Here is a 23553-nt window from a genome sequence, read left to right on the forward strand (position 1 = left end):
TTCCTGCACAAAATTGAAAATCCCGTTCAAAATGTGATAAATTTGATAAAGCTTTAACGAAAATATGACTCACTGATAGGTAGAACATTTCTGTCTCCTGTTGGTTGAACCTCCTCTTTGCCACATTCACCTTGCCCATGTAGGACTCGGAGACGACAGACTTGATGGATTCAGTGGAGCGGCTATGCTGGAAGGCGTCTGACACGTCAAAATCCTCCACCGTCAGCATGTCCTGCAGCGTTTGCATGGTGGCGTCCAAGGTCTTTCTCACCTGCAGGGAGCGTGGACAAGGAAAACAGATGTCAAACACTTCCTGTTTTATACCTGCACAATGACAGGTAAGGTCATTTTCAAGGGCAAGATCAAATCTTAATTGCATCGCAGTGAAATGAAAATCTCAAATAAAAATGAATGGATGAGTGCAAATGAATACATATTTTTTAGTGTGGCATAGATGGATAAAGTTCAATTGCAGTAATAGCGCGTCTCCTGCGTTATTGCCTATAACAAAAAATGTAGCACTAGCGAGACAAACAGACCTCAGTTTATTGTCACCTCCATTTGCACCTTCTGTGTCTGCTGCTTTTTGATGAGAAAAGCCTCGGTTCATCGTCATAACACACACTTTCATATTGAAACAACCAACACATTGGCACCGTGACAAGGCACTAAATAAATTCCCATCTCCCGTATGGCTGGGGCCGCTGCAGAGTAATTGCAGTGCGGACAGATGGGGATGTGGCGACCTCGCTCTTGGCTCCAGGGAACCCCAGACAGGCATTTTTTTTTTTTGTCCGTCAAACATTGTGTTGGTGTGGTAGAGGAGAAGTAGGCATACACACAAAATGCACCGTAAATCCTCACCTCCTCGTTCTCAATCTTCAGCGTAGCTAAACGAGACTGTAGTTGGTGGTAGCGCATCAAGAGCTCAGTCTGGACGGGCTGCTGGGCGCTCACCTGGCACACCTGAGGAAGAGCAGTCAGATACAGATTGAAGACAATATTACAATTTACTACTGCGGTCAGCAACCCGCGGTTCTAGAGCCACATATGGCTTTTTAGCGTCATCGTAGTGGCTTTTTTCAAAAATGTATGAAAATGGAAAAAGATGGGGGGGAAAGTATATGTTTAGTTTTAATAGTTTCTGTAAAAGGAAAAACAAGACACAAATATTTCTAATTGTTAGAAATCCCACTATTTCATTAAACATGTTTCACTGATGAGACAATTTGGCGAGCGTCGCTTTGTCCTACTAATTTCGGTGGTCCTTAAACTTACCGTACTTTGTTTACATGTACAACTTTCTCCGACGCTGCCACTCTTTCTTAGTCTCATTTTGTCCACCAAACTTGTTATGCAGTGGTTTAATGCACTAAAGTGAACTTTGTTGATTTTATTGACTTGTGAGCTAATGAGGCATATTTGGTCACTGCATGACTGCAAGCTAATCGATGCTAACATGCTGTTTAGGCTAGCTGTATGTACACATTGCACCATTATGCCTTGTTTGTAGGTATATCTAAGCTAATTGAACTTACTTTACTTATGTCTCCTGTGTATTACATTTATATTTGCATGTCTCATGACATATTATACGTATGTAATATAGGTTGCATTTCTGATAGTTGTTTGTGTGCCATGCCGTTCCAGACCACAGCAAAAGCTACACAGCTTGCAAAAATTGTAGTAAGTCCATGAGAGGATGACAGCCAGACATTTTCTTAAACTTGGACACACACATCTATACATTTGGCCTTTCTAAGCCAGGAATTTCCAGGAGTTGTTTTACCCATCCATCCATTTCTACCGCTTATTTCCATTGGGGTGCGGGGGGCGCTGGTGCCTATCTCAGCTACAATCGGGCGGAAGGCGGTGTACACCCTGGTGTTGCCAACCTATCCCCAGGTGCATGTCTTTGGAAGTGGGTGGAAGCCGGAGTACCCGGAGGGAACCCACGCAGTCACGGGGAGACCATGCAAACTCCACACAGAAAGATCCCGAGCCCGGGATTGAACCCCAGATTACTCAGGACCTTCGTATTGTGAGGCAGACACACTAACTCCTCTTCCACCGTGAAGCCTTGTTTTACCCTCTCTTTTATTAATTTTTTCTAATACTGTAAAAATTAGTACAATACAATACAATAATACAATACATTACAGTACAATACACTGGGTGTGAATTCTCCCTGCCCACTGGGTCTGAGTTTTTTTCTTGCCTTTTTGTGGGTTATTCCGAGGATGTTGTAGTCGTAATGGTTTGTACAGTCCTTTGAGACATTTGTGATTTAGGGCTATATAAATAAACATTGATTGATTGATTGATGAAATATTGCATCAACATTTCTGTCAACAAAGATTTGCATCAACCTGCGACACAATGTTATTTTGATAGTAGGCTAATATAAACACTTATATCATGTGTTGACTTCATTATAACACTTATATAAGGCTTTTAATTTTTGTTGCCCCAGACATATTTTTTTCTGTATTTTTGGCCCAATATGGCTTTTTCAACATTTTCTGTTGCCAACAGTAAATCACCGCACATTTACAATTTAACATTTGCATATATTATGTACAGTGTTTGTGGATTTCTGGTCTGAAAAAAAAAAATACATTTTTAAAATTCTGTTTATTTAAACTTTTTGCCAAAATACGTACGAAACACTTTATTCACCCTGAATCAGCAATAATGTATAAATGTGATATCAATTCACAAATATTTTGTATCTACACACAGGACAATAATATTACATCAGTGCAAGATGGCGGCGGCGTATTGAAGTTGTGTGTTGCTACAGCAAAACTGCAGTAGCTTCTACAGCAGAGCTGGGCACATATTTTGACTCAGGGCCCACTTTGAGAGAAGAAAATGTGTCTGGGGGGGCAATGTGTATGTGTGTATGAATTATATATACACATTTAGCTGTAAAAATATGCTGTATAGTACGGCTGAGTCTCGCTTTTTTTCAGGAACACTAATACCAAAAGTTACAAAGTTCTAAAAATGTTATGACAGACCACCTAAAAAAAACAGAATGGAATTTAACAGTTTTTTTTACTGAATGGGACACCCTCGCGTTTTACAATATTACCTATGAACAATAAAACACTGAATAATAACAACATATGAAGATCGCTCCTCTTCTACTTCTCAGACTAGCGCCTCAATAGTTGGGTATCTTTTACAATCAAGCAAAACACAACAAAAATAAAAAATAAAACACAAAATATGAATGCAAAGTGTACTAAACAGCTACAATATGATATATTATCACGAAAAAATCTGCTTCCACATCTGTTTCTGACACACGCGTTTCGGGCTGGCTGCTCTGAAAACAAACCCCGCTCACTCTGCTTTGTTCCTCGTCTGAGCTGCTATGACGTAAATTACTGTAATAACTCCTATAACACCAAAAAGTGCAGATTTTGACCATTGCAATACTTTCTATAGTTGAAGACGTATGTCCATTTAAAAAAAGCACTGCGCATCATAATGACAGCTACAGTTTTGATGTTAAAGGTCTAGAAAATTATGTAGACCGCCTGGCGGGCCGGATTGAAAATCTTAATGGGCCGCATGTGGCCTGCGGGCCGTATTTTTCCCCAGATCTGGTTTAGGGGGACTGACAAGCAAATGTGTGGATAATTATAGCAAAGATTACCGCATAAAAAAAAAGGGCGGGACTTAGAGTAGTAACAATGACCATTTGTCTAATGTTTACCAATTGTTAAGAATATCTGTATTACATGTATGTCAGCACCCACATGATGCCTAGGTTGTATCCTCATATCTGGGGGGGGGCTCTAGCTCCCCCATGACCCTGTACAGGAAATGAATGAATACGCCATAAAGTCCTCTTACCTCATCCCCCATGTGTGGCAGGTAGTCAAAGCGCATGGGAGGGCAGAACACCTGGTTATGCATATCCATGAGCTTGTGCTTGTCGCTGCGTGAGTCCAGGTTGTCCACTGCGTTCTCAATGACATCCAGTCCCTCATGGCGAGAGGTCTCCAGATTGTACTCTGCGGATAAGTATGTCCTGAAGGTCCGTGCCAAGCTGGCGTGGTAGCCCAGGTCACAGCACTGCGGGCGTAAAAAAAATAAAATAAAAAAATAAGAAGCTTGTTATTGGAATGACGCCCGTACAGGAAGTCATTATGTAGACATACTTTCTTTATGTTGCATTTAAAGGCCCACTGAAATGAGATTTTCTTATTTAAACGGGGATAGCAGGTCCATTCTATGTGTCATACTTAATCATTTCGCGATATTGCCATATTTTTGCTATAAGGATTTAGTAGAGAACATCGACGATAAAGTTCGCAACTTTTGGTGCTGATAACGTCACAAGGGTGAGGGCTCCTCACGTCCTCACATTGTTTTTACTGGGAGCCTCCAGCAGCAAGAGTTATTCGGACCGAGAAAACGACAATTTCCCCATTAATTTGAGCGAGGATGGAAGATTCAGGGATGATGATATTGATAGCTAAGGACTAGAAAAAAAATAATAATAAAGAGTTTCTAATCCTTCTATTGTGTTGCTAGTGTTTTAGTAGATTAAATAGTACCTGATAGTTGGAGGGGTGTGTCCACGGGTGTCTTGAGGCCAGTGTCTGAGGGAAGTCACGGCAGATACAAGGACGGCGCAAACTCCACAGATCTCCGGTAAGGAGACTTTTTAACACAATTTTCTCACCGAAACCTGCCGGTTGACAAGTGGTTGGTCGGGAACCATGTTCGCTTGACCGCTCTGATCCATAGTAAAGCTTCACCTCCGGCAATTTTAAACAAGGAATCACCGTGTGTTTGTGTGGCTAAAGCCTAAAGCTTCCCAACTCCATCTTCCTACTTTGACTTCTCCATTATTAATTGAACAAATTGCAAAAGATTCAGCAACACAGATGTCCAGAATACTGTTTAATTGCGCGATGAAAAGAGACGACTTTTAGCCACAAATACTGCTGCGCTATTATGTCCTCTACAGTCCGTGACGTCACGCTCACGCGTCATAATTCCGCGACGTTTTAAACAAGAAACTTCACGGGAAATTTAAAATTGCAATTTAGTAAACTAAACCGGCCGTATTGGCATGTGTTGCAATGTTTATATTTCATCATTGATATATAAACTATCAGACTGCGTGGTCGGTAGTAGTGGGTTTCAGTAGGCCTTTAAATCCATGAACGACGTCTCATTCTGCATTTATGTTCCAAAGTAGGAGTTAGGGTAGTATGACACCTGGGATAATTACAGCGCTTCATCACGCTGTGCGCAGTGAAGTAACCTAATTAAGCAGGAGGAGCTGGAGGGGACTGACAGTCATGTGAATCACTAAGCAAATGCTTTTTTAGCGCTTGTTAGCACAACAAAATCATCTTTACTTTGCTGCAGCCTCAATAAGTCACTCAAATGAAAGAGGATACGTTTATTTTTTTCTAATACGGTAAGCATTCTTAGTGAGAACATTCACAGCTGGTCCAGATGGAGTTACGATAAACACATTTATAATAATTTCCTGTCTTTTCTGTGTTGTCTTCCATGTCAGAAAAATACCTGGACTCTTAATAATTGATCAAATGTATGCTTACATGTATTTTGCACAAACTAAAAATAAAAATAATAAAAAATAGTTTTTGTTCAATGAAAAAAAAAAAAAAAGCTATTTACAAACATGTTATTTATCTTTCTAAATTAGGTATAATCCATCCATCCATCCATTATCTACCGCTCATTCCCTTTTGGGGTCGCTGGCGCCTATCTCAGCTACAATTGGGCGGAAGGCGGTTTACACCCTGGACAAGTCGCCATCTCATCGCAGGGCCAACACAAATAGACAGACATCATTCAATATATAATATAATTTGCTTTCATCCAATTTCTACCACTTGTCCTTCTCTGGGGTGCTGGAGCCTATCCCAGCTGCATTCGGGCTGGAGGCAGGGTGATACAGTATATGCATATCAGGGTTTCCCACACATTCATGTATTTGTGGCGGCCCGCCACAAAAGAATTACGGCCGCCACAAAAAAAAAAATATCTATATATATCTATATATATATATATATATAATTGTATTTATTTATTTTTTTTCGGCTATTGACTTGCTCGACCTCTCATAAAAGCAATGGGACTCTGTCTGTGAATGGAGCTTGTAGTCACATATTATATAAATATGTAAATATTGTATAAATATATATATAAATATGTACATAAAGTGTTGTAATTATATTCCAACTCCGCGTTCTTCTTGGTCATCGCCACCACTGCCACCCCCCATCAATAAACCCCCGGTCCCCGCCCCCAAACACACAAATACAAGGGAAGGAGAAACCAAAATAGCAACACAAGAATATGGAGGGTGAAGGGAGGACATGGCGGTGGGTTGCCAGGCCTAATGTCCCCGAAGCCACCGAGGACGAGTCAGGTGGCTTCGGCGAGTTGAATGCCACTGCAGCTGGCGAAGCGGGCGTCCACAGAACGGCGAAGTGGCAGACGTGACTAGAAGTAGCGCACCAGCAGCCGTAAGAATCAACGCCCGGTCCATGGCCTGGGAATTTTTGCTGATGGCGCGGAGGGCGTCCATGGAACGACCACACTCCTGTCCAGGCTGGCTGCAGAGCTGGAGTCGACACATAAGTTGGCTGCAGAGCTGGAGGGGAGGATGGTGTCATCAGCGGGAGACCCACTGGAGACGAAGCTGGAAGCAGCATCGAACCCATTAGAGACGAGGCTGCTAGTGCCATCGGACCCACTAAAGACAAGGCCGGAAGCGGCAACGGACCCACTGGAGCCGAGGCTGGAAGCGGCGTGCTGTAGCAAACTTTCCTTGATCAGGCTTTGAAGCTGGCGCGTGCTTGGCTTGGCTAGGCGTCAAAGCTGGTACAAGTTTGGCTTGGGAAAGCGTCAAAGTTGGAACAAGCTCGGCTGCTGGTGTTATTTCCAGCTTAGTCAACACCTTCCGGTACCACTCGTCCATCCACACTGCACTGTACTTCTCTGTAGAGTCCCCGGCAGATTGAGTCTTTGAGGGTGGAGCTTAACTGTGTTCTTTAACACTGGAAATGTCCATATTATCCGCAGCCTTTTTAGGTAATTTCACTGAGCGAGGGGTAATTGCTGGAAATAAGAAGTCCGAATTGAGCGTGTCACCGTGCTCTGCACGCGTCTTAGTAAGTGCGCCCCTGCACGTGACTCAAATGGTGCTTGTCCAACAAACCGTACTCTGAGACAGAAAAGCAGCCATCCAAGTCTGATGGGAAGAAAAAGTAGCAAACAAAATGAGGTTGTGCCGCTAAGAAAAGCGCACGGGAAGACTAAAGGCTTACTTGTCACAGAAACAGATAAACAAACGCAAGCTGTTGCATGAAGCGAGCAATGAAACCGCCTCAGCTGACAGACGAGACAGGTACAAATAAGGAGCATGGTTAAGTTAGAAAACAAGTGGGAACACTAAGCAAAAACCGAAGAGAATTATGGGGGACAGCGTTCGGAAAGTGATTACGTCACAGGAGGATGATTCAAACGCAAGGGAAGGAGAAAACAAAATAGGAGTGCAAGAATATAACAGAATACAACATGGGGAGAAATAACTAAGATGCAAAACTGAAGTAACAGGCCATGACAATTGTATTAGGAAAAGCATATTCATCATAAACAGAATACTCTCCAACCTAAAAAAACTAAATAAAATAAAAAAACAGGCTTCACTACACATCTTAAAAAAAATTGCCTGAAGCTCTTGTCCCACTGTGACCCTGAAAGGGACAAGCGGTAGAAAAATGGATGAATTGGAAAAGTAGAGTGATATTTTCGCGATACATGTATTATTGTTGTAGTTAGCAGTGGTGTAATGCATCATACAAAGAGGAAAACAAAGTATCTAAATGAACATTAACTCTTGCAATAATACTTGTAGATTGCGATAGCGTAGAAAGTCAAGTCCACAACTACAGTTTAGAAAGATATACTTACATCGATCATATCAGAAACATCGTGGATGTAATATTTGGCCACCACCGCATTTGTTGCTGCTAGGTTCAACAGATAGTCGTTGCGGGCTTTGGTGCACTTCAGCTTATTCTCTGAGTACTTTGCTTGCCTCTGCAGAGAAGAACAGACAGCAGGTTAATTGTGTGTTTGCGTGCGTGCGTGCGTGTGTGTGTGTGTGTGTGTGTGTGTGTGTGTGTGTGTGTGTGTGTGTGTGTGTGTGTGTGTGTGTGTTCAGGCAGCTGCAGTTTTGGGAACGTCACACAGGTAGAGATGGCAACAGGAAATTTGGAAAGACACCAAGAGGAAAAGCTACCTCCATAGTCATGTGTTGTGCGACGCAGACAGGCTTGTGATTACCTCGAGGCAAACGTTTCGCAACACTTTGGTTTCAGACAGAACACCCACAAGGATTGTGCAACTCCCATTATAAACACTCACCATTACCAAAACATATTTAATAAAAGAGAGGCATCGACAATACTGAGTGGGTGTGCAGGGAATCGGACCTGACCTACATCTTCCTTTTTTTTATTTTATTCATTTTGTCCTGTCCAGCTATTCAGGCAAATCATATAGTTGATGTAGATGCCCACAACGGCTGTTCAGATTTACTTTAAAAAAGAGAAGTGTGGGATACTTCTCTTGTTGCCTTATAACAATTTCCCTTGTGAATCATTAAAGTTAGTCTAAGTCTAATTTGTATTTGACTTAATTAAATGGATTTATATTATTATTTGGTGCAGCCGGGCCAGAGCAGGAGGGGAGAGGAAGAGGAAAAAAAAGGAAGACAGAGGGGGAAATTGCAGGGACTAGAGGAGAATATGACAAAAAACGACAGCAACAACAAAAACAACAACAAACCCAACAAAAAAAATAACAACCGCAACAACAACAAAACAGCATCAGTGAATAGGATATGTACAAACCCAGTTTCTATATGAGTTGGGAAATTGTGTTAAATGTAAATATAAACGGAATACAATGATTTGCAAATCATTTTCAACTCATATGCTAAAAAGACAACATATTTGATGTTCAAACTGATAAACATTGTTTTTTTGCAAATAATCATTAACTTTGGAATTTGATGCCAGCAACACGTGTCAAAGACGTTGGGAAAGGTGGCAATAAATACTGATAAAGTTGAAGAATGCTCTTAAAACACTTATTTGGAACATCCCACAGGTGTGCAGGCTAATTGGAAATAGGTGGGTGCCATGATTGGGTATAAAAACAGATTCCCAAAAAATGCTCAGTCTGGGGCGAGGTACACCCCTTTGTCCACAACTGCGTGATCAAATAGTCAAACAGTTTAAGAACAACGTTTCTCGAAGTGCAATCGCAAGAAATTTAGGGATTTCAACATCTACGGTCCATAATATCATCAAAAGGTTCAGAGAATCTGGAGAAATCACTCCATGTAAACGCCGCCAGCTTTTCTGGGCCCGAAATAATCTAAGATGGACTGATGCAATGAGAAAAAGTGTTCTGTGGTCTGACGAGTCCACATTTCAAATAGTTTTTGGAAATATTCGAACCATCCAGACTGTTATCGACGCAAAGTTCAAAAGCCAGCATCTGTGATGGTATGGGGGTGCATTAGTGCCCAAGGCATGGGTAACTTACACATCTGTGAAAGCACCATTAATGCTGAAAGGTACATACAGGTTTTGGAACAACATTTGCTGCCATCTAAGCGCTGTCTTTTTCATGGACGCCCCTGGTTATTTCAGCAAGACAATGCCAAGCCACATTCAGCACGTGTTACAACAGCGTGGCTTTGTAAAAAATGAGTGTGGGTACTTTCCTGGCCCGCCTGCAGTCCAGACCTGTCTCCCATCGAAAATGTGTGGCACATTATGAAGCGTAAAATACGACAGCAGCGACCCCGGACTGTTGAGCGACTGAATCTCTACATAAAACAAGAATGGGAAATAATTCCACTTTTAAAGCTTCAGCAATTAGTTTCCTCAGTTCCCAAATGTTTATTGAGTGTTGTTAAAAGAAAAGGTGATGCAACACAGTGGTAAACACGTCCTTTCCCAACTACTTTGGCTCGTGTTGCAGCCAGGAAATACTAAATTAATTATTATTTGCAAAAAAAATTAAATTTATGAGTTTGAACATCAAGTATCTTGTCTTTGTAGTGCATTCAACTGAATATGAGTTGAAAAGGATTTGCAAATTATTGTATTCCGTTTATATTTACATCTAACACAATTTCCCAACTCATATGGAAACGGGGTTTGTACAAATATGATGGTAAAAGTGATAGCAAAAAAGCAGTTAGTGAAATAAATATTAATAATACAGAAATGACAGTGAGCATTATTCCACTTCAAATGGAGCCATACAAATACCAATATAAATATCACTATTGATAATGAATAATAAACATAATTACATCTATTATCAACAATACAATTATTTCAAAAACAACAATACATATATAATAATAATAACAGATTTTATTTGTAAAAAAGCACTTTACGTTGAGCAAACAACCTCAAAGTGCCGCGGTGTAAAAAAATTGTAATAATAATAGTAATAATAATAATAAAAAGATAAAAATAAATAAAATATAAAACTACAAACAGCCCAATAGCTAGAAGAAGCAGCATGCATGTCTATGAAAATACTTTTTTTTAAAGATGGGTTTTTAAGCCTTTTTTAAAAGCATTTACAGTCTGAGGTGCCCTCAGGTGGTCAGGGCGAGCGTTCCACTGACCGGGAGCAGCGGAGCAGAAAGCCCGGTCTCCCATTGTTCGTAACTTTGACCGTAGAGGTTAGCCTGTTTGGAGCGGAGGTATCCTGTGGAGGATTTGGGGGTGAGCAGTTCTTTGAGGTAGAGGGGGGCATTTCCATGGAGGCACTGGTGAGTTAGTAGGGAGATTTTGAATTAAATCCTGAGTGGAACAGGAAGCCATATGTAATAATAACTTCCATCCATCCATCCATTTTTTACCGCTTATTCCCTTTCGGGGTCGCGGGGGGCTCTGGCGCCTATCTCAGCTACAATCGGGCGGAAGGCGGGGTACACCCTGGACAAGTCGCCACCTCATCGCAGGGCCAACAGAGATAGACGGACAACATTCACACTCACATTCACACACTAGGGCCAATTTTAGTGTTGCCAATCAACCTATCCCCAGGTGCGTGTCTTTGGAAGTGGGAGGAAGCCGGAGTACCCGGAGGGAACCCACGCATAATAACTTGAAATACAAAATAAAGCAGATAAATGGAGAGGAAGAAGGTCAAGCAAACTGTATTAACTTTGTAGATTGTTATAGTAACAATAGGTTAAGCTTTGTCAGTGTGCCGTGTGTTACCCAGTTTCCAATAGAGCAACAACTTACCTCCTCTTCCGATCGTGCCAATAGACAGGAAGTGGGTCAGGCCTGGGCTCAAATCAATGTGTTCATAAACTTGCTATACGGTACATGCCTTGTTTTAAGTTTTACGCAGGAATGAGCACAGTATGATGGTCTAGTCTAGTGTGAGAAAGCCCTAGAAACTACAAATTACAGCACTTTATTACGTTTGGCAGAATGATCTTTTTGGACAGTGTGCACATCATAACATACATTTGCTGTGATACATACTGTATATGCACATAGTGTTGGTTCTCATTAGGCCTATTTCCAACGCAGGAGCCTTTACAGGAACTTTCTCATAAAGTACCACCCTGGGTTTCCAACTAAAACTACCTGGGTAGGTTTACTTACTCGGTAACTATTTTTAGTTCCTAGTAGTGAGGTAGGACTTTCCGGAGTTCCCAGGAACAGTAGAGGGGCTGTGCTGTCAAACGCTGATTGGTTGAATACAGTTGGGCCTTTCTAAAATGTTGTATTCAAATTTTAAGCCGCCATTAGAGTATCTGAAGACAACTTGTGTATTCCCTTTTTCTAGTGTATTTCTATTCCAACATACAATGGAGAGAAAGAAAAAAGGAACTTTTGACTTGCAGGATCTTTTATGTGGCATCTTTGTGCTGAAGAACACTGATTAGTGGAGCTGTCTTGTAATATTTTTACTCAATTGTAGTCTTTAAACTAGTATGCAGTTTCATGTTTATTATTTTTACAAACTTCACTTCAATACACAAAATTAACAGAAGTGGACAGACTCTTTTTAACGTGTTCACAGAGGGTTATTTAGTATTCTGCCTGACTTCGAAGCGGCAAGGCGAGCAGCTCACTGGGACTCCGACCTCATAGAGAAGTATGAAACTAAAGACAAGTTGATTAAAGATAAATCATGTAAAAAAATCTTCATTTACTTTTTTAAATGGTGTAAATGTAGTCTGATATGCCATTTGTGTACTTATTAGTCTCAAGTGGAGGCTAATGCCAACAGGCTAACGCTAAATCTGATGCTTTTATGTGTAACACTAACATTTGCAAATTATATTTACATTATACATATGTATTATAAATAATATTATTTGATATTTTGTAATCTGCAGTACCTGATTTCCTTTTCGGTGCCATTTTTGTTCAGCCCTTCTCAGTTTTTATAAGTTACCGCCAACGATGAAATGACCGATTTTAATAGTTACGGAAGTAGCATTTAGCATATAGCAGTTAGCATTCCATGACCACAATGCACTTCTGCCATGACCCTCCCCCGCCAAATTCTTATTGGTTGACGTCTATGTGACGATTGCTGACGTGTGTGTGACGATTGCTGACATCTTCTTCGTCTCTTCTGCGAATGAGATGAATAATATTATAATTTATATTTTACGGTAATGTGATAATAATTCCACACATAAGTCGCCCCGGGGTATATGTCGCACGGCCCGCGAGTTTTATATGAATGCCGCTTGACAGCGTTACACCTGCCAACCGTCCCAATTTTCCCGGGAGACTCCCGAATTTCAGAGTAATCATTCTCTCGAATGTACGCTGGTGTTCCCACATTGAACAATAATAAGGGCGTACAATGATGGCACTACCGCTAGCGCCCTCTACAGCTTGTACAAATAGCTTGCCTGCTCAAAGACTTGTTTGACGAGGCTATTGCAGACACACGTTAGAGACTGCAAGGCATCCTTATTCAACAGCAATACAGGTTACACTAAGGGTGGGTGTTTAAACAACTTTAGCACTCTTACTAATATGCGCCACACTGTAAACCCACACCAAACAAGAATGACAAACACATTTCAGGAGAACATCCGCACTATAACACAACATAAACACGACAGAACAAATACCCAGAATCCCATGTATCCGACGCTTCCGGGCTGGGTTGGTGGTAGCTGGGTGTATAATGGAGCCTGGAAGAGTTAGGATACATGAGATTCTGGGTATTTGTTTTGTCGTGTTTATGTTGTGTTATAGTGCGGATGTTCTCCTGAAATGTGTTTGGCATTCTTGTTTGGTGTGGGTTCACAGTGTGGCGCATATTAGTAAGAGTGTTAAAGTTGTTTATATCACAACCATCAGTGTGACCTGTATGGCTTTTGAACAAGTATGCCTTGCAGTTGCGTATGCGTTCAGATAGAGGTCGCATCCAAAATGTGTCCGGCCGGCCGGCACGCAGATAGCATGGTGAAAATCCTGGCGCGATGACATGTAGAAATTATGTTAGAGGCATTGTTATCATGGCACGCCCTCAAATTTGATGTATGGCTGAAAATCGAAAAATGTTTACCCGGGAGATTTCTGATATAGACATTAAAATTGGAAATCTACCGGACTTCTCCGGGTGGTCAGCAAGTATGCGGCTGAGCCACATCAGAGTGGTCAAAGAGCCGCATGCGGCTCCGGAGCCGCCGGTTGCCGACCCCTGATTTACATGGTATCAGTGTAGAAGTATACTTCACCACTCATTTATTTGTCATCAGCCTGATTTGTATAAACTACCTTAACTGTGAAATACGGTGGAAACACAAACCACTCACTTTTACCGAAACCTTTAGTTCCAGGAAGTAAAGGTTCCAGGAACTTTAAGTTCCTGAACTTGTGGTAGAAAAGGCCTCTTCTCTGCTGTTCCTCATTTAACAGTTTCCAGAGGTTGAGACAACAATAGCTTGGAGATGGGCGAGAAAGCTCCCTGCCAAGCAGTTTTATGAATAGTGGTACATTTCCAAGCACCCGTCATACCATATCAATCAGAAACATCTTTTGATTTCCTGAAATATGGAGAGAGTTTTCACTTGCATGAGGAAAAGCCAGAGGAAGATCCACGGTGTGGAATGTTGAACATGTGCAGCAGAGAGCAGTCATTTCGGAGTTCTGACAGCTATTATTGTATTTGATTGCAAATGTACAGCTAATAACTCTCTCTTAAATCGGAAGGTTTTACCTATGCCAGGGAAAGGAACGAGTGCTTTTCACATTTGAACCGATATGATAACATTTCCCGGTACCTGAGAATCAATCGTCAATATCCTTGTACTTTTGTGTGTGTTAATAAACTTAAATGGTCATTTTTTTAAATTCAACAATTTAAAATTAGATTATGATAACTGTACTGTACAGTTATATATTTTATGAGTCTCATTTGCAAGTATGGCAGCAAAGCATAGATTACAATGTATTGTGTTTGTGGTTCACTTACCACGGTCTCAGTGCATTGCGGATTTAGAAATTGAAAATAGGTATTTTTCGAAACTTGTATTTTAACTAGGGCTGTCAAACTAATACTGTATTTGATTCTGATTAATCACCTGTTTAAGCGAAAATGTCTTTGGAGCCCTACACAGTACATATTTTAGACATGGCACAACGAGGTCTGACGTCTGCATATACAGATACAGTATCTATATGCACATATAATATGAAAGTGGAGGCAAAAAGGGATTCGATGGTGCATCATAGTACAGATTTTATTGCAGGCCAGTCCACGGTCCTGTCTTTAAAATCTCTACTTCTGGTTCTGGTGTCGGAATACGAAAACAATTAAAATCAATTTTGGTTTGCTTTTCAGTTTCAGTTTCTGTTTATATGTACGTAGATATTTCTATGTAAGTCTTGGAACTTTTTCTATCCATGAAAGTGTGAATAAAAATTAAGCAATTTCCCTGTAAAGTCTGAGGACAAACATTTAAGTATAACCGATCAAAAAATCAAAATGTAATTAAAACAATAACTCCCAGAAAAAAATTTATTTTAAAGTAAGATTAATTTATGCAGGTAAGAAAAAGATTATCAACAATATTATAGATTAAAATTGTTTGTGGTTTTAAAGTGAGTTTATTTCAACTTGGCTGGTAATGCCAGAAAGAAATATGTTTTTATTTTTAAAATTGTGTATTTGTCAAATATAATAAAATTATCATTATTGTTTTGTTTAGATTAAAATGGACTGTAGGAAAAATTTAATAAAAGAGTTAGTGCATTGATGAAATGTTGTGTAAGATTAACTTTGGAAGTAATGATGTGCAGTGTGGCAAACTAGAAATAAGATTTGTTTTGGCAATGCTTTGTTTGAATTCAGAAAGTGGTGGATAAATTTGAAATGTGTTTCTCATAATTAAGCAAAATGCTTTGTGCATCCGTAATATCTACAACGCACCGAATATTTTTCTGCATGCAGCCATCATAATACAACTGTTTGATTGTGTGTCAAATAAATCTGTTCTTCCATATTGGAATGTGATGTCAAGTATGTACTTCATCTTCCAATAAGATAAATCTTATTGTGAAAGTCTGACAATTAAACAGGAAGCGTCTACATTTGAAAGTTGCATATACACTGTAATGGAACTTCAGTCTTAATTTATCAAATATTTTAGTAACAGTACCAAAAGGAATCACACTTTTTAATCCATGACTTCCACCAGTTTTATTTCAGGGTACCATTTAAACTAGTGATTCTCAAATTGTGGTACATGTACCACTAGTGGGACAAGGGCTTCATCTAGTGGTACGCCAAACAATAATTTAATTATTAAGTAATAATTATTAATTATATTCAAACACAGTGTTACAGTGTTTGCACCCATCAGGAGCAAGGGTGAAGTGTCTTGCTCAGGACACAACGGACGTAACGAGGTTGGTACTAGGTGGGGATTGAACCAGGGACCCTCGGGTTGCGCACGGCCACTCTCCAACTGCGCCACACTGTCCCTAGTTGTGTGCGGTTTGTTCCGTAATATTGTAAAACACCACAGGTTGGGGCATATAGTGCAAAGGGTGTGCAGTAAAATAGGGTCTCCATGGTTACAGTCGGTAGTACACACACAATTGTAATTCAAATAAGACCTTATTAAAAATGTTTGCACTTATATTGTGTTCACAGTTTTAGTAAATCAGATGCAACAAACCCACTAACAGTACACACAATTTTATAGTTTGTATAAACTATTTAGTACGGGATATTTGAGATCTAATTAGATCAGGCCCCTAACTGTATATTGGTTTAATCTGATCATCATTTTGTATGATTGTAAATAACACACACCTTCTCTTTCATCTTCTCAATCTTTCTGACAGTACTACGCCTGGGCTGGCGGTCCTCGTGGCGCAGGAGGTTGACGTTGAGATCTCCTGACTTGCTGAACTGCTTCTCCTCTTGTTTCTCAGCATCCTTCAGCTTACTCTCGGCGCTGATGCTCTCTGTATGGTACATGTGGTATGTCTTCATCACCTGCAGGGAGAACAATGCAATCACTCGGCGTGTCACAGACAGCACATATATTGTCATCGTCATTTTGTAGAGGGAGCGAGTAGATGAAAGGGACCGTATTTGAAATGGTGAAAGAAATTTAAAAAACATATGTACAGTACAGGCCAAAAGTTTGGACACACCTTCTCATTTAATGCGTTTTCTTTATTTTGATATATATATGTAGATTGTCACTTAAGGCATCAAAACTATGAATGTGGAGTTATGTACTTAACAAAAAAAAGGTGAAATGACTGAAAAAAGGTATTATATTTTAGTTTCTTGAAAATAGCCATCCTTTGCTCGGATTACTCCTTTGCACACTCTTTGCATTCACTCGGTGAGCTTCAAACACACCTGTGAAATGAAAACCATTTCAGGTGACTACCTCTTGAAGTTCATGTGTTCATTTATTGTTCTGATGCCTCCAGTGACAATCTACAATGTCAAAGTCATTTTCAATAGTCATGAAAATAAAGAAAACACTGTTAATGAGAAGGTGTGTCCAAACTTTGGGCCTGTACTGTATATGCTACTTTCAGACAAGTTTAGCGGTATTTTACACATGGTTTTACTTTGATATACTTTGATATGACCGCGACATGTCGATTATGAGCTAGCTGTACTAACAATGTCAGCCAGGAAAAACGTCAAGGTGCCTGTAAATATTCTTATTCATCCCAGTCATTGTATTCTCAAAGCATTGGATCGATCACAACTGGGCTTTTCAGATAGTCTTTGAAAATGTTTTGCCTCTCAGTCGATGCTCACAGACATACAAAAATACAAAAGAAAATATGCCTGGAGCCGCAAAAAATTGTAAAGCATTCTATAGGTGTTATAATGAAGTCAACACATGACATAAGTGTCTTTATTAGCTATGTCAGCCTACTATCAAAATGACTGTGTCGCAGGCTGACACAAACCTTATTGACAGAAATGTTGACATCTAATATTTATTCTACCTATTTTTACAACATAGAAAAATAGAAATACAAACCCTGTTTCCATATGACTTGGGAAATTGTGTTAGATGTAAATATAAACGGAATACACTGATTTGCAAATCCTTTTCAGCCCATATTCAGTTGAATGCACTACAAAGACAATATATTTGATGCTCAAACTCAAACTTTATTTTTTTTTGCAAATAATAATTAACCTTGAATTTCATGGCTGCAACACGTGCCAAAGTAGTTGGGAATGGGCATGTTCACCACTGTTTTACATCACCTTTTCTATTAACAACACTCAATAAACGTTTGGGAACTGAGAAAACTAATTGTTGAAGCTTTGAAAGTGTAATTCTTTCCCATTTTTGTTTTATGTAGAGCTGTAGTCGTTCAACAGTCCGGGGTCTCCGCTGTCGTATTTTACGCTACATAATGTGCCACACATTTTTGATGGAGGCATGGTCTGGACTGCAGGCGGGCCAGGAAAGTACCCGCACTCTTTTTTTACGAAGCCACGCTGTTGTAACACGTACTGAATGTGGCTTGACATTGTCTTGCTGAAATAAGCAGGGGCGTCCATGAAAAAGACAGTGCTTAGATGGCAGCATATGTTGTTCCAAAACCTGTACGTACCTTTAGCATTAATGGTGCCTTCACAGATGTGTAAGTTACCCATGTCTTGGGCACTAATGCACCCCCATAGCATCACAGATGCTGGCTTTTGAACTTTGCGTTGATAACAGTCTGGATGGTTCCCTTCCCCTTTGGTCCGGATGACACGATATGGAATATTTCCAACAATAATTTGAAATGTGGACTCGTCAGACCACAGAACACTCTTCCACTTTGCATCAGTTCATCTTAGATGATCTTGTGCCCAGAGAAGCAGGCGGCGTTTCTGGATGTTGTTGATAAATGGCTTTCGCTTTGCATAGTAGACCTTTAACTTGCACTTACAGATGTAGCGACCAACTGTATTTAGTGACAGTGGTTTTCTGAAGTGTTCCTGAGACCATGTGGTAATATCCTTTAGAGATTGATGTTGGTTTTTGATACAAAGCCGTCTGAGGGATCGAAGGTCACGGTCATTCGATGTTGGTTTCCGGCCATGCCGCTTACATGTAGTGATTTCTCCCGATTCTCTGAACCTTTTGATGATATTATGGACCGTACGTGTTGAAATCCCTAAATTTCTTGCAATTGCACTTTGAGAAACGTTGTTCTTAAACTGTTTGACCAATTGCTCACACAGTTGTGGACAAAAGGGTGTAAGCCCCATTCTTTCTTGTGAAAGACTGAGCATTTTTCAAACAGGGCACCACCTGTTCCCAATTAGCCTGCACACCAGTGGGATGTTCCAAATAAGTGTTTGATGAGCATTCCTCAACTTTGTCAGTATTTATTGCCACATTTCCCAACGTCTTTGTCACGTGTTGCTGGCATCAAATTCTAAAGTTAATGATTATCTGCAAAAGAAAAGTGTATCAGTTTTATCAAATATGTTGTCTTTGTAGCATATTCAACTGAATATGGGTTGAAATTGATTTGCAAATCATTGTATTCTGTTTATATTTACATCTAACACAATTTCCATACTCATATGAAAATGGGGTTTGTAAAAGGGAGGCTTCTAAGGTGTTGAGATAACTCCTCTAAATAAGATAACTTGTCCAAATGACTGGTTTACAATGGCCAAAGGTATAGGTGTGTGTCCAAGTTAAAAGAAATGGCGGATTGTCTTGTTTAAATGGATTTATTACAATTTGTGCAAGCTGGGTAACGTTTGCTGAGGTCAATAACAGCACACAAACCACTATCAGAAACGCAGCCACATTACAAACTGATATGTCATGACAAATGCAGATATAAATTAAATACACAGAGGACAAAGGAAATTAAATGACCGCAAATACACCTACAAGTGAGGCATAATGATGTAATATGTACATAAAGCTAGCTTTAATAGCATGTTAGCATCGATTAGCTTGCAGTCATGCACTGACAAAATATGCCTGATTAGCACTGCACACAAGTCAATAACATGAACAAAGCTCACCTTCACACACAGCATAAAAAGATTGGTGGAAAGAATGAGACAAGGAATGAGTGGCATAACATATGTCTTCCTCTGGCATCTTTGAAAAAAGTTATACATGTAGCCGGGGGGCCGGCAACCTTTTTGGCTGAGAGAGCTATGAAAGCCAAATATTTTAAAGTGTATTACCGTGAGAGCCATATAATACTTTTTAACACTGAATACTACAAAATGAGTGCATTTTTTAAGTAAGACCAACATTTTTAGAGTAAAATAAGTCTTTTTTTTTTTTATAACAATTTTATTCTGAAGCTAATCAATAATAAATAAAATACTTCTTATCATTGATGCGACTTCTTGAACAGGTGCGGAGAAAACGGAGAGTTGCATGGATTAAAATGCTTAAGAGTTTTTTATATTTTGAATGTTATTTTAACAGGCGACATCTTGCGCCTGTTTTCCAAGATGTCCTGCTGCAAAGTGGTGTTTTTAATTTTCTAACAATACCTGTTCCTTTTTAAAACGTGTATGACAGAGAACAATGCTTTAACGGTCATAATAATTATTTCCAGTCATAGTGACATGTTAACCGAACCATTGTTCGGTGATTTTTTAAATAAATTGTTTTAATTCCTTGTTCATTTTTTCCCGCTGTTTCTTTCGCTAAATTAGTGCAATGCGAATGTATATCCGCATTAAAGTATAATTCTCAGGCCTTTTTCTATGAATTGTTTTAGAATGTGGGGGGTGGCATAGCTCGGTTGGTAGAGTGGCCGTGCCTGCAACTTGAGGGTTCCCGGTTCGATTCCCTCTTCAGCCATCCTAGTCACTGCTGTTGTGTCCTTGGGCAAGACACTTTACCAACCGGCTCCCAGTGCCCCCCACACTTGTTTAAATGTAACTTAGATATTGGGTTTCACTATGTAAAGAACTTTGAGTCACTCGAGAAAAGCTCTATATCAGTTCACTTCACTATTTTTAACACTGTTATTACCAGCGGGATTATTCATTACTTATAGTATTAAGTAATGTCAGCTAAGATGTATCTGAGAGCCAGATGCAGTCATCAAAAGAGCCACATCTGGCTCTAGAGCCAGAGGTTCCCTACCCCTGATGTAAACAAACTACGGTGAGTTCAAGGACCGCCAAAATTAGTAGTACAAAACGGCGCTTGCCAAGAACTAAATTGCAATAATAAACATATGTTTAATGTACCCTAATTTTTTTTTTTTAAATAAAGCCAATAATGCAATTTTTTTGTGGTCTCTTTATTTAAAAAAGTACTGAAAAGTAACCAAATAATTTTAGTACCGATACCGGTACCAACATTTTGGTATCGTTACAACACTAAATAAATTTAGAGGCATCATTTTGCAGATGAGCTGCTAGATCCTAATAACAGTAGTAATAACAATAGTTTAGTAATAATAGGCCGAAACTTGATGGGTTGGTCAGAGGCTTTTTGGTAGAAATCAGACCGACATGAACCAGAATACCTGCTAAATATTTGGGAGCGCTCTACAGAGAGAGACAGCGACACTACTGGTCTCGACTGGAATGTTTCATTTAGCTTTGAGTGGGAAATTTGACATTTACATTTTAATCACAATTGAAATAGTGACTGATCAGAAAACCATTTTTTTAACAAATGTTCTTCACTTTTTAGGCTTACTATTACTTTACTCTCATAGCATTACAACATTTTCTCGTGATTTAAGTTTTTCTTATATTTTTCTATGCCATGTAAGTTGTTGACTTAATAATACATTAGTGTAATATATGTAGTATAATAGTATAATACAATAGTGTACTGCTCCACTGCTGCAGTCAGAAAGCAGTTTAAAAGGAGTCCAATCAGATTTACAGTGGCTTCTTTGTTGCCTGCCAGCGATAAAATGAAGAAAACGAGCCTCTGAGAGAAGTCATCTTCCAAAGTCATTCCAAATGCTGCCTCGCTCTTTCACGGTGGCCTGGTGGATCAATCAGAGCACAGATATGGCAGCAACACACATGTCACCACACATGGAATCTCTCAACTCAATACAGGAAGTCATAATTCAAATCCCACTCCTCAATGTGCTTTAGGTATCATCATTGTGTTGTCATCCCTTACGCAGTATTATTTAAACCAGACAATGTATGGCCCACGGGCTATTTGTGGCCCTGAGCTTGTTCCTGAACGTCCCTCGTAACGTTAATCAAAGCTGGAAACTATCAGTTTTTGTGCATGTACAGTAGAGATGCGCAGATAGGCAGTTATATCATCCGCATCCGCATCACCAAAGTTGTCATCCACCCGCCGTCCACCCGAACCAACATTTTATCAGGAGCGTACCCGCCCGCCAACCGCCCGCTGAAATACATCAGATGTTGTCCGCCTTTACCACTCACAGAGCTATTTATACCTGTTTCACAGAGTAATGATGACAATTGGAGCCGCTAATGTTCCCGCGTCTATCCAATAGCGTTCATCTTGATTACAAGAATATGGGCATGCTGTGAAGCCATTGCCTTCTACACCTTCAACAACAAGTACGAACCGATTGTTGGTCGGGCAACATGTTGTGTGCAGCCTCCGCAATTACACGTTCAAGATTGAAAGGCATGCTGGGTGATACAGAGTACACTGATGGTTGTGATATAAACAACTTTAATACTTACTAATATGCGCCACGCTGTGGAGCCACACCTAACAAGATTGACAAACACATTTCAGGAGAACATCCTCACAGTACCTCAACATAAACGCAACACAACAAATACCCATAATCCTTTGTATCCATGCCAATTCCTGAATATATTTTACACCCCCGCGCCCCTAACCCCGCCCACCTTACCGACGCGGGAGGAGGGGTGTTTGCTGCTAGCGGGGTGTATAAAATAGTCAGGAAGTGTCCTGAATACAAAGGATTATGGGTATTTTTTGTGTTGCGTTTATGTTGTGTTACTGTGAGGATGTTCTCCCGAAATGTGTTTGCCGTTCTTAATTGATGTGGCTTCACAGCGTGGCGCATATTACTAAGAGTGTTAAAATTGTTGATATCACAACCATTAGTGTACTCTGTGTCACCCAGTATGCCTTGCAGTCGTGTGCGTGATGCTGCGGAAGCCACACACATCATGATGCTGGACTGACAAGCAGATCGAACATGTTGCAGAAGGCGAAAAAGCCAATGGCTTCATAGCATGCCCTAATACTTATTATCTGGGTGACTACTGGCCATCATTCAAGAGAATACCAGCGTCTCTCATTGTCTTCTTCGCTTTATGACACAGGTCTTGAATGGCACTTTGAATGGCAAAGCATACTGGTCCCAGAACCATGTATATCAAATATTTCCGGATGGTTCGACCGCCACCCGACCGAATCTAATTAAAATCTATTTTTTCGTCATGTCAACCGCCCGACCCGCGGTTTATCCGCGGACTCCGCGGATGAGACCGCAAACCGCGAATCTCTAATGTACAGACATCACACATTACATGTGTTAGCCCACGAACAGGCAGTTTGTTGACATAGTTTTCATCCATTTGTGCATATTTTTATTGTGATTATTATGTTTTCATACATTATTGTAGTATTGTGTCAAGCAGAAGTCTTCAACAAGGGGTACACGACCCCCAGGGTGTTTGCAAAGGTACAGCAGGGGGCTGAGACATTTTTGGTAGATTTTTTTGAATACATGATTTTATAGGTCCCCTACGCAAATTTTCCACAAATGTTTGTTTAAATACCGTATTTTTCGGACTATAAGTCGCAGTTTTTTTCATAGTTTGGCCAGGGATGTGACTTATACTCAGGAGCTACTTATGTGTGCAATTATTAACAAATTACCGTAAAATATCAAATACAATTATTTAGCTCATTCACGTAAGAGACTAGACGTATAAGATTCCATGGGATTTAGCGATTAGGAGTGAGGGATTGTTTGGTAAACGTATGTTATATTTATT

At 40.0% G+C, this 23553-nt stretch overlaps 1 protein-coding gene and 1 long non-coding RNA gene across 6 annotated transcripts in view; one reads left to right on the plus strand and one right to left on the minus strand.

The window, feature by feature from the left end:
* Nucleotides 1-23553, minus strand: part of srgap3 (SLIT-ROBO Rho GTPase activating protein 3) — a 247138-nt gene that overhangs the window by 68326 nt on the left and 155259 nt on the right. For all 5 annotated transcript variants that reach the window (XM_061922701.1, XM_061922699.1, XM_061922697.1 and 2 more), the window contains exons 5-9: nucleotides 16408-16593; nucleotides 7978-8106; nucleotides 3868-4089; nucleotides 865-966; nucleotides 74-271 (exon numbers count right to left, since the gene is read on the minus strand). In XM_061922701.1, coding sequence (XP_061778685.1) covers nucleotides 74-271; nucleotides 865-966; nucleotides 3868-4089; nucleotides 7978-8106; nucleotides 16408-16593 — 837 coding nt within the window. The remainder of the gene's footprint in view (nucleotides 1-73; nucleotides 272-864; nucleotides 967-3867; nucleotides 4090-7977; nucleotides 8107-16407; nucleotides 16594-23553) is intronic.
* Nucleotides 148-23553, plus strand: part of LOC133570058 (uncharacterized) — a 49961-nt gene continuing 26555 nt past the window's right edge. Inside the window, exons 1-2 of the long non-coding RNA XR_009810041.1 lie at nucleotides 148-338; nucleotides 16440-16578. This is a non-coding gene — a long non-coding RNA (uncharacterized LOC133570058). The remainder of the gene's footprint in view (nucleotides 339-16439; nucleotides 16579-23553) is intronic.

This window comes from Nerophis ophidion, linkage group LG16 (genome assembly GCF_033978795.1).
Source record: "Nerophis ophidion isolate RoL-2023_Sa linkage group LG16, RoL_Noph_v1.0, whole genome shotgun sequence".
NCBI classification, from domain to species: domain Eukaryota; kingdom Metazoa; phylum Chordata; class Actinopteri; order Syngnathiformes; family Syngnathidae; genus Nerophis; species Nerophis ophidion.